Source organism: Tachypleus tridentatus, chromosome 1 (genome assembly GCF_004210375.1).
Source record: "Tachypleus tridentatus isolate NWPU-2018 chromosome 1, ASM421037v1, whole genome shotgun sequence".
NCBI lineage: Eukaryota > Metazoa > Arthropoda > Merostomata > Xiphosura > Limulidae > Tachypleus > Tachypleus tridentatus.
Window position 1 is genome coordinate 165,931,370 of NC_134825.1, and position 12,304 is coordinate 165,943,673.

Consider the following 12,304-nt stretch of genomic DNA (forward strand, 5'->3'; position numbering starts at 1 on the left):
GATGTAAGGTTACTCAAAATTAATTTTCCATTTAAAAAACAACTGTTTGCCAATAAAGTTCTTCATGCTGATATCTTAAAATTCTTATGAAGATTAAAAGAAAATAAGAAATTGATTTAACTACTATCTTTAAACCTCCTTATCTCTTGAGGAATTTCCACTTATTGAAATATTACCTGTACTGTCATGAAACGTGTCGGGAAACAGGACTTAATTTTTAACTTCTGTTGTAAGCAAGGTATTTGCATCTACTGTCTAGTCTCATTTAGAAAATATTTCGTATGATCAATTTATTGGAGATTTCTCATTGTGACACAACTCTTGCTTATTTTTAGATAAAGAACTTCCTGATAACACTGCTCACTTTAATGTTCACAAAGCCTTTACTATGAGTGCTGCACAAAAAATTAATTGAAAAACTGGGTGGTATTGTGAAGTTGAAGGGAAACAATTAAGAAATTCTCTTGCCAACCTAATCTATATCTTTTTTCTAGTTAATTTTCTAGTCAAAGAAATGGATATAAACATAGATTTCAAAAAAAAAACTTTAATAAGGTTCCCTATAAAAATTATCCAAGAAAGTCACATCAATTAGAGGAAAAATAGTTAATTGTATTATTGGAAATTCAATACAGGAAACCAAAATTTAACATTTTCTTATGCTAAAAATGTATTTCTGAAAGGTATTTAACCCCTCTCACATAAGGTTATCTCAATCTTAGTTTTGTCCCTGTGCACTGCTGAAACCTTTTAATGTTTAGCACACTGCTCTATGTAACCCCCAAAATTCTGTGCCACTTTTAGACATGTATAAAACATGCAATTATCCTTCACCAATTGTCTTGCACCATATATTAGTGCAGCTAGCTCCCTCTGTTTTCCCACTCAATCCTCACTTTCGAGAACTAACAGGATCTAAAATTAATAACATTGGAAATGAGGAAGAATGGTGGAAAGTGTATGAGTGAAAGCAAATATCTACTGGAAATATATTTTCAGTGCAAGAAAATGTTAATTACCAATATGATTTTACCATCTTCACACAAAGCTAGAATCACACACTGAAAAGGTGGAGGGACCAGTGGAGATACCTGATAATGAAACCAAGAAGAAACCTGCCATCTGGAAATAAGTGGAGCACTCAGAAACAAAACTGAAGCACACATGTAGGCACCATACCATTTATGAAACACATAGGTATACTTGTCACCTCATAAGAAAGAAATGAACTTTACACAAACAGACAAAAAAAGATGTGCATGCGCATAAGCCTAATTCCTTCAGAGAGGTGTAAATCCATAGTTAAAAACAGTGAGTGTTAATTGTCTTCCATCTCACAAACCAGAGCAGAAAACAGCTGGCTTCCATAGATGAAGGGCTGCTCTATGAAATGAAAACTCAAGCAAACTCAATACCCACATGATGAGAAATAGCAAGTCAAGGTACAGTTTTCCAAGATATAACAAAGGAGAAAACCATCAAGCTATGGATGGGTATCAACCCAACTTCAACTGTATAGACAAAGTTCCACAACCCATTACTGGTATTAGAATGTTGTTCATCACACAGATAAAAGCATAATTAGAGTAACCTAAACACTGTGTACAGGGCACATGAGTTGTGCTATATTTTTACACCAACCCTACGTAAACAATGTTGTATGTCAAGTAACCATAATTATGAAGAGGAATTAGGCATTTGGCCAAAATCAAATAAACTCCCAAAACCACTGTAGGAGCAAGCAGCACAACAAACCAAATTTGGTATTAAAGGTCATTCTTTGCCTCAACTCAACCACAAGAACAGGGCAGTACCCGTAATCAGTATTAAAAGTAGAAATCATAACTCACACAACTATAAATGTACAGAAGACTAATTCTATGCCCATAATTATGGGGAATATGTTGAGCATTTACTGAACTGTAAGAACAGTGTACTACGTTCTGTTGTCAATATCATGAGGCACTCAAAGGCCCCCAAACACAGTGACAGAAATGGGGAATGAAACATCCTGCAACCAGAATTTATGAGAATTGAGTGGCTCTACTGCACTCAACCATGGGAACAGGATGTTGTCATCCTAAATCCAGTATTACAAAAGTTGGTTGGTTGGTTTGATGTTTTATGGCACAAAGCAACTAGTCAATCTGTGCCAAACACCTGGTAAAAAGTTAAAATTAAGTAAAATTATTAAAATTCATAAAAGGAAATTAAGGTAAAACAAAACAAAGTTTAATTTTTTAATAAAATACAAGATAGCATTAAATCCAATTTTTACATCTAGTCTATAGCAGTAAGAGAAAAACTACAGTAATACAAGTTGTAAAGGACTTTCTGTAGCATAATTGTAATTATCATAACTCACCAGGAAGATTAACAGGAAAGTTCAAAAACCACCATCAGTCACCTAAAGTGGGCCTTTCCAGTGCTGGTTTTGAGTTATTTTACGTTATGGTCATTTCTAATTTCAAACAGAACTAGATGTACTTTGATTCTTAAAAGGGAATCACATTAAAAAAGGTCTAATATATAAATTAAAAACCTTAAATAGCATTAAAAAGATTAAAGGCCTTTAAAAAAAGTAAAAACATTTCTAAGGTGGACAGTGTCACCATCATCAATAACACTGTCTAACATTACAGATAAACCTTGGAACAAAACATGTTTAAAATGATGCCATAGTTGAGTCATAACGATGGCAAGACAGTAAAATGTGGCTTATTGTGACCTGACTGTTACACAGACAACATACTGCTGCATTAGTCCCAGATAAAAGAAAATTATGAGTAAAAAACTGTGACCAATGTGTAGTCTAGTTAGAACAACTTCCTCTTTCCGATCCCTACAGAAGCCAATGTTAAATAGAAAGTTTTATTTGGAAAAGCTTGTTTTCACGTTGGTTACTCCAAGTCAACTGCCAACTGGCACGGAGCTGAGCCTTGAATACAGGACCATAGTCTGTGTATGGAACAGGCACAGCAGTCATAGTGCCAGAGCAGACAGATTTAGCTGCAGTGTCGGTGAGCTCGTTCCCATAAATATCAACGTGGTCCAGTATCCAGAAAATTTGGATAGAATTAGACTTTAAACAGAAATGGGCCAGTCAGTTTTGAATATTGGTGAGGACAGGGTGAAAACTAATGTGAAGGGATTCCAGGGCCAGTAAAGGACTAAACAAGACAGTATAAATAGTGGAATTTGAGTACTGCTCAGCTTCTGTGATTTAGAGCAAGAGAAATGGTGTACAGTTCAGCAGTGAACACAGAAGCTGTAGATGGGATTTTGCATGTAACCACCAAACCACAACAAATCATGGCAAAGCCCACATAGTCACCTGATTTTGAACCATCTGTATAAATAAGAATAGAAGGATGGTTTAAAAGATGTTCAACAAATAACAGACAGTATTTCCAATCAGGAGTGTCTGCTTTCCTCAGGTGACTTAAAAACAGGTCATGTTTGGATACTGTAAAAAGCTATGGTGGGATGGACTGACCAGTGGATACAATGTTATTCAAGGACAAACCCAATACTTCCAACTGTGTCTGGATATGAAGGCCAAAAGGAACAATGGCAGATCATCTGTTCTGAAAAGGTATGGCCCACTAAGGAAAAAAAACACAACCACAGGTGGGATGCTTTGATAAGGAACAAAGTTTTGAAGCAAACAGTAAAGACAGTTGCAAATGGCAGAAGTGCAAAGAAGATTCATGAGACTCTATGTATAAGCTCTGAACTGGGGAGGTGCAGAAAGCCCCAGTGCAGAGTCGAAGTCCTTGATGATGAAATGGGGTCCAGCATATTTAAGGCCGAGGTCCTGGCAGAGCCATAGACCAGTGATCCATTGTCGAGTTTCAATCGAATAAAAGCATGATATATCTGTAGCACAGAACATTGATCCTCTACCCAAGTGGTGGAAGAGAGGACACAGAAGATGTTCAGTGCTCTCATACATTTTACCCATAGCTGCTTGATGTGCAGTATAAAAGGTCAGCTTACGGTCAAAGATAAGTCCCAAGAATTTTGTCTCAGGGACCACAGGCAGCACAACTTCACCAATACAGAGTTCAGGATTAGGATGAATACCCCATTAGCAGCAAAAGTGCATGTAAACGGTTTGAGAGAGAGAGAAATTAAAGCCATTTGCTGTGATCCACTTCAGCAAACAATTAAGGGCAGTCTGTAGCTGCTGCTCAACATACCTCATGTTCAACAACAAATGTGAAAGTCATTGACATAAAGCCCATTTGCAACAGTAAGAGGGAGTTGTTCAGTGATGGCATTATTCTCTATTCTGGAAAGACACTCAAAACACAGCCCTGAGGGACTCAAAGTTCCTGTAGAAAAGAACAGGAAAGTGTTGAACCCACACAAACTTGTAATCACCTGTCTACTTAAAAATTTTGAATAAAAATGGGCAAATGGCCACATAACCAATACATATGGAGGTCTTGAAAATGCCAACCTCTATAAGCCTTCTAAATGTCAAAGAATACTGATGGAAGATATTGTCATTTGAAAAAGACTTCTCCGATTGACATTTCAAGTCGAATAAGGTGGTCCATGGTGGAACACTGTCGTCAGAACCCACACTGGGTGGACGAGAGAAGGTCTTGCAAAATGCCAACCTCTATAAGCCTTCTAAATGTCAAAGAATACTGATGGAAGATATTGTCATTTGAAAAAGACTTCTCCGATTGACATTTCAAGTCGGTGGTCCATGGTGGAACACTGTCGTCAGAACCCACACTGGGTGGACGAGAGAAGGTTACTTGATTTGAGGAACCAAACAAGACAAGCATTAACCATCTTCTCTAAGGTCTTACAGAGACAGCTCGTCAAAGCAATTTGATGGTAGTTTGAAGGAATCTTGGGATCATTTCCAGGCTTAGAGAAAGGTAGAACAATAGCCTGGCCACAGCCATCAATAAAAACATTCTCCTGCCAGATCAAGTTAAAAACAATCAGAAGAATAGCAAGAGAAACAAGGGACACTTATACTCACAGAGACAATCAGTTCAAAAGGAAAGAGGTAATCACTCTACCAGATTCTTGATGGCTAAGAAGATGGAGAAAAAAGCAGAAGTGCTTAATACCCAGCAAAAACGTTCACCAAGAGTATCGGTGATACTCCGAGTATCAGCTACTTCCTGGCTGACAGAGAGCAAGATCGAGAGGGAAACAGAATTATATTGCTTACTTACTGATCTTTCAAATCCTGTCCAATATGACTTTGGAACTGGTGGTAGAAGATATGCTGGTTGTGAACTTAATCCAAGATTCCTTCTGGCTTTGATGTCTTACCCAACAAGCATGTGCACAGGCCTGCTGGAAAGCAATGCAGTGCAAGAGTGTAGGATACCTACGAAAAGTATCCCAGGCCCGTTTTTGAGCCTTCCGTGCCATGTGGCAAGCAGGATTCCATCAGGGATGAGGATATCATGGAAAATGTGTCAAGATTTTAGTAATACACTGAGCAGCTGTATAATACAGTCAGTTACTGTTGCCACGCAGTCATCTGTTGATGGCTTACAGATGATGGCAGGGTCAAGTTCTGTGAGACCAGTGAAAGAGGGCCAATTTGCTTGATCCAGCTTCCACCGAGGCATGCAGGTCAGGTGGCATCAACCATGGCCAGTCTCTCTCAAAATTATTGGAAAATGATCACTGCCTCATGGATTATTGTCAACCCTCCATGAAAAGTGAGAGAATAGTGAATGGGAGCAAACTGAGAAATCAGCAGCAGTAAAGAACTGACTAGGTGCATGAAAATAAGTATAAGAACCAGTAGTGAAAAGCGAAAGGTTGTGACCAGAGAGCATATGCTCTATGGAGTGACCCCTCCTATCCGTATCAGCATTTCCCCAGAGGGGATTATGTCCATTAAAGTCCCCCAGGATTAAAAAGGGAGATGGCAACTGTTCATTGAGACCATCAAGGTCTGGTTGATCATAGGTCTTTCCAGGTGACAGGTAGAGAGAACAAACAGTGATGGTACGACCCAAGGAAACACGGATGGCTACAGCCTCCAAGGGTGTGTCAAGTGGCAAAAACAGGGTAGATACATGCTGATCAACCAACAGTGTTACCTCTCCTTGCACTCATCCGTCACAAAGCCTGTCACTCCTGTACAAATAAAACCACCTAAAGGTGACTGCATTGGCAGGTTTCAGACATGTTTCCTGTAAGGAGAGACATACAGGATGGTAGGAAGCAATCAGTGCTTTGATGTCATCCAAATTGGAACATAAACCTTAACAATTCCTTTGTATCAAGGTGGCCATTTTTATTTATGTGTAGGCAAATTGGGTGGAGAGACCTTCTGTTTATAACCACATCTTTTTTCTTTACTGTCTTTATTTGAGGGAGGTCTATCGACCTCCATGGATCCTGCCCTTGGTCTATTTGGCTGGTCTTTGCTGTTGGAAGAGGATTTCAGTGACTGAGGATATGAACGAATGATCATTTTGTATCTTGGGGTGGGAAAAGAAGATGTCACTGAGGAAATGCCTGTACCTGGAACCAAAGGAAGTGGATGTTGGGATTCATTGGAATGTATGTTAGGGACAGAGATGGGTGTTGAAGTTGATTCATCAACTTTTTTAACCATGGAGCTCAAAAGACTTTTCATTTGGTTTGAGAATGAATCTTTTGGAGGCACAGAGATATGCGTCTGCACTCCCACTGTAGTTGTGGAATGAAGTGCAGCAACATAGTCAGAGATGAAGTAGTGGACAGCACTTTCAAGCCTCAGGATAAGTAATGTTATAAATCGTTTTCAAATGCTGCACCTCTTTTTCTTCCAACCATTTAGGGCAAGAACAAACATAGGACGGGCGAGAGCATTTGTATTTGATGCAATGAAGGTCTATTTCACACTCATAGGCATCGTGGTCCTTGCCACCCCAATGAGCACACGTCAAGGAACCATGTCATAATGTCTTCGAGTGAGCGACCTGCTGACACTGTAAATATCTGATAGGGTTTGGAATGTATAGCTGTACTTTGCAATTAAGATAACCTGCTTTGATGGTGGAAGGTGGACACGGTGATGTAAATGTTCAAATGAGGACACTGGTCGGCATCATAATTTTATCTTTGCGAGTGGAGATACACCTCACTGCAGAAACTCCTTGGGTGGAGAAACCAGCAAGAATCTCTGATTCAAGGATGTTCTTCAAATCCCTCTCAACAATAACTCCTTATGATGAATTCAAAGTAGCATGAGGTGTAGCCTCCATAAGTATATCTCCAGTCATCTTTGAATGCAAGAGGAGTTCACTGTGTTGAGATGTGGATGTTTCCACCAATATGTCACCAGAGCAAAGCTTCTTTACTGACTTTGGAGAACCAGCAAGTCTCTCTAGTCCCTTCTGAATGAAGAAGAGAGAAATATGCCCTAAAGAGAATGTAGTATAAGAAAATGAAGTACAACAGGTGTTACAGATGTTGAAAATTGCTGCTCAGTATCTTCAAGACATGGTCATTTACCTATGGACTGTTTTTTCACTGTTTTATTTGGAGGATCCATAATAAAGAAATATTTCAGTGCTCACTGACCCCACACATCATGGAGCCCTACAATGGGATGCACTACAATGCCAAAAAAGGGCATTGCAGCAATACCAGGGTTTTGTGAGCACTATACCCAAACACAAGCATCAGATACAATGTCCACAACACCTGTTGAGAACATCCAACACTGGTACTTTGATGACCTTAGCCCAAGTGAACCAGCTGATTTACCCAAGGTGTAACACGACAAATTTTATAAGAAACACTGAGAAGACAATAACCTTCCATGGATAGGTTTTAATACACCAGCCTAAGCAGTTGACAAAACCAATGAGTTAGTACGACAAGGGATAGTCAGAGGAAACAGAAGGGTACCAGGGAATAAAAAGTTGGTGAACCTCAAAAGGAGACAGTCCATGCCACATAAAATCTTAAGGAACAAACCAGATAAAGAAGCCAATCATGATTAGAATGGAAATATAGGTGGGAAATGGAAGGCAAAAAAAAAGAAAGAAAAAAAAGGATGTTAAAACCAGATGGCCTTCCCAGGCAACAAAGGTCTTGGCTAGAATGGAACATTATACACATAGAACAACATAACGAAAATGGCAGAAGATTCTAGTAACATAAATAGCATAAGTATCCAACTGACAATGTCAAAAGCCAGAATGAAAATGAAACACATAATATACCACATACCTGATTAATCAGCTTTGAAAAAAAAAAAAAAAGAGGTATTCTGTAGATGTGTAGAGTACAGCAGACCATAATGAAAAGGTTCTGGAAAATATAAATCCATTTTTTTTTCTCCTTGATTGTGTTCATCCTCAGAAACAATTGCAGGTTAAAAATGAGAAAAAATTGCCAGCTGGATGTACGATTCTAGTTCACTGTGAATTGAGGCAGCAGACAAAGTCGAACACGAAGTTTGGGTAGTTGTATCAAAGAGCAATGCATACCATAACAGGAACTTTCTGTTGTTGATACACTGAATTGCAAAGTCACTTTAAGTTACTGTATAATTTGGTAACAATAAACAAATGAAAAAAAAATCAAACAACTGAATTCATGTACATTAAAAGAAAAAAAATGAAAAATATAGTGAAATGTCAATGAAGAACAGCCATAAACCACATGTGAAAAACATATGTCTGAATGATGCTTTGCTAATCAATGAAAGTGAGTATTGAACAGGAAAATCAAAGGGAGCTGACTGCATCAACATAGGTGATGAAATCTATTTGTGAAGTGGTCACATGCTATATACATGTTCAAAAGTGGTGTGAAATTTGTGGGGTAAATGGACTGGTACGCTAAACCTGAAGAGTTTTTATCAACGCTTGGGAGACAGAAAAAAGATTGAAAGAAGAGGTAAGACCATATCAGACAGATCTTAATGTTATTAATAACATTCCAGCCAAACTGGGAATCTGTTACTAAGAGGTCAGTGAGTGAGCCTTTGCTTTTTGTTGGGCATATTTAGTAAAGTCTACTGATGTCATTCAACTACTATATATTTCTAGCTACACTGAAAATGTTGAAGAACTACAGAACAGCCTTATCAGCTGTTAAGTCATATAAAAATTATACAGATTACCTTTTATTTCAGTAAATGAAAAGTAATATATCAGGGTTATCACAACACAAATTGCTCCTTTGATACAGCTGAATCCACTAAATAGCATGACTGAAAACCACCCAAGCTGTAGCTTATTCTGGTAAACTATATGTTTACTGTGTATAATGATGGGCATCACAATGGCCATTATTAACTTCTCATTATCTGTGGTCTATACTTTTGTTACATAGTTTGTTTAAAAGTGCCTTGTAGCCCACATAGCAAATACCACTACAAAACTGGCTTAAATTTATCTACTTTTGTCTCATATGTTATATTCAGTATCCTATGAAAGACTGAATATAATACTACATCATATTCAAGTAAAATTTTCTTTCTTTTTTTTGTCATTCTAAGTACTGTAGTACTCATTTATAACTGATTATCTTACACTCAAACCTTAATTATAAACGTTAAAAACACAACCAGTTTGAATTAAAATGTTTAATGTTGTAGATTACTCTTACTTGAAAAGTCACATAATGAATTAATCCATAATTCAGCTAAATTTGAATGAATCTTGTAAATGTTGTTGCTAGTAGTAAAGCTAACTATTTTCAAGTACATTTACAGACATACTGGTTGATTACAAGTCAAAAGAGGTAATAATCTTTATAGAAATTGCTAGTTTTGGTTTCCTTACCTGAGAAACAATATTGACTTATTTTTAAAGGTTTGGTGAGCGAGTAGAAGAAAGATATCAAATTACTGAAAAACGTTAGCAGGCTAGAACAATGACTCTTAGGGATGAACGGGTTACATGGTTATCTTAATGGGATAGGTAAAGAACACTCCACTTATATTCTCTTGAGAAAATATGGGTAAGAGGAGATCTTATTCAAGTTCACAGGATTATCCAGGGTACTAATATAATAAAGGTATCCTAATGTTTTTTACTGTACTTTGGAGATATAAGGAGAAGATGCAAATTTAAGATTCTTGTAAGACAGGTTATATGTAGATTTCATTTAAGATAGCTCTTTTTCTAACAAGGTGATTAACTTATGGAATTAGTTACATTGACAATAGTGGAGGTTGTTACTTTAAAAGAGTTTAAGAGAGGATGTAGATTTTTTTATAAAGTAAAGGATGATTTAAAGTTTTATCTTTCCCATGAGTGAGTGTGCAAGAACAGCCTTGAGGGACCAAATGATCTCTTGTTGTGTACATAATATAATGAATAAGCATTTTATTAAATGGAAGGATGCAACTCATTACAGTTCCTCGAGGTACTCGTCAGAACTTATTGTTTTATCATTTATTTCAAGAATATGGACAACTTTTCAGACTTAAAAAAAGCAACTAATGTGCTAGTAGTACTAGGATTATTAGAATGGATGATGCTTTGAAAAGAACCCAGATAGTTCTTATGAGTGAAAATATAAAAAAATGTGTTTTAATGTTAAGAAGTGAAATCTCAAATATTTTGTGTATGAGAAATACACCAAGTTTATTAAAAGGCAATAATTTAGGCATACTTTCAACAAAATACTTGAAGCTCATTGCAGTGTTGAACTACAATACAGTAAAAACTATAATAGTGATTTTAGCACATAAATTACAAGTACTACACATGGTCCTAACATGTATTTATAATTTTACAATTTGGACAAAATGACTGTTCAACTGATGGAATTAATGGTCTTAAATATAAGGTAATAATAACCTTAGGAAATCTGCATCTTTAATAGAAATATACACATTTGTCTACTTGATATTGTGGTATGTGATACCTGTTCAATTTCTTGTAACTCTTTTCTTTTTTTTTGGACGGAACTGTGGAGGCAAAATATATCAACATTTGTTTTCATGCTTTGACTATGATTGGCTATTTTGTTACAGTGGGTGGTACTGCTAGAATAACCTTACGGCATGAATTAAATCTATGAAAGGCCTTCTGTCACTTCACTCAGTCTTATATTATAATAGTTACAACTGTTTTGACATAGTATTTACGGTTTATAATGCAGAAAGATCAGTTTTTGATAATATTAGAACAAGGATATGGCACTACGTCATCATTATTATTAATATAAAGAGATCTATTTCAAGTATTTGTCAGTAATGAACTTTCTGAAAATAAGTGAAATTAAGGATAAGCTTGTGATGCAAGGTGCGTATGCCTACTTGAGTCCAAGACTTCTGAGATGCTGGCCAATTAGCCGAATAATATCTTTATCGGTTTGTGATTTGATTTTGGGGGATATCTCCTCTGTTTCTCCATTTATCTGCCCATTTGTAGAAGAGGGACAAGCGCCATTCTGTAGGTCAGTTGATGATGAATCTCCATTATGTCGCGGACAGCCATTGGCATTGGTGGCTTGCATGTTAGTTGCAGAAAAACACTGTTTTTTCCGCGGTGGGGGAGATAGACCACCGTCTTCGGACTCCGCGCTCGAGGCCAGGCTTGCTTGCGATATGGCTTTATCTGATGCACTTCAAACGTTTCAGTAATAAAACCACACCAAAACTAACAGCAAACAATCATTCAATTTGGAAGTTTAATACACCAAGCACACTTAAACTTATACTCCGAACATCATACTATCACCACTCTCAGCTGTGTTTCCCTCTGTGACGAAACCAACAGAGGATTGTGGGACATTCCAGCTCATGTACCGAGCATTTCCGAGATTTGTTGGCTCGAATAACAACAAATAAAAGTATATCCTTTCAAAAATTTTAATTTAAAAATTTATGAGTTGGGCTTATAGCACAAAAGATCATGCTCGACTAAATAAATTAGTGTATATGCCTATAATTTAAAATGTTTTACCGCAACCAAATTATAATCATAGTATCTTTGAGCTTTAAAAACTGACTACAAACCAATAATAAAAGAATTTAAGAGCATAAAGTGTAAAAATCAAGAAGAACAATTTTGTTGTGCATGAAAAATAATTTTACTTTTGTATAGAACATGGTTTAGTGTTAAGGATTTTTGATATTTTGCTAATCATTTCATAGCTTACTCTGGACATTATTATGTGATATGATGAGCCCAGCATGGCCTGGTAGTTAGGACAATAGACTTGCAATATTTAAGTCGGGAGATCGAGTTCCATCACCGAACGTGCCTAGGACGTTATAACTTTTCGGTCAATGTCACTTGCATTGGTAAAGAGTAGCCTAAGAGTTGGCAGTGTACCCACCGACTAGCTGTCTTCCTTC

General features: G+C 37.0%; 1 protein-coding gene across 1 annotated transcript in view; it reads right to left on the reverse strand.

Annotated features, from left to right (window-relative positions):
- LOC143229780 (WD repeat-containing protein 26-like) overlaps nucleotides 1–11,732 on the reverse strand; it is a 40,342-nt gene extending 28,610 nt beyond the window's left edge. The window contains 1 exon segment of the mRNA XM_076462552.1: nucleotides 11,261–11,732. Within this exon segment, the coding sequence (XP_076318667.1) occupies nucleotides 11,261–11,460 (200 nt within the window). The 5' untranslated portion in view covers nucleotides 11,461–11,732.
- Between the last annotated feature and the right edge of the window lie 572 nt (nucleotides 11,733–12,304).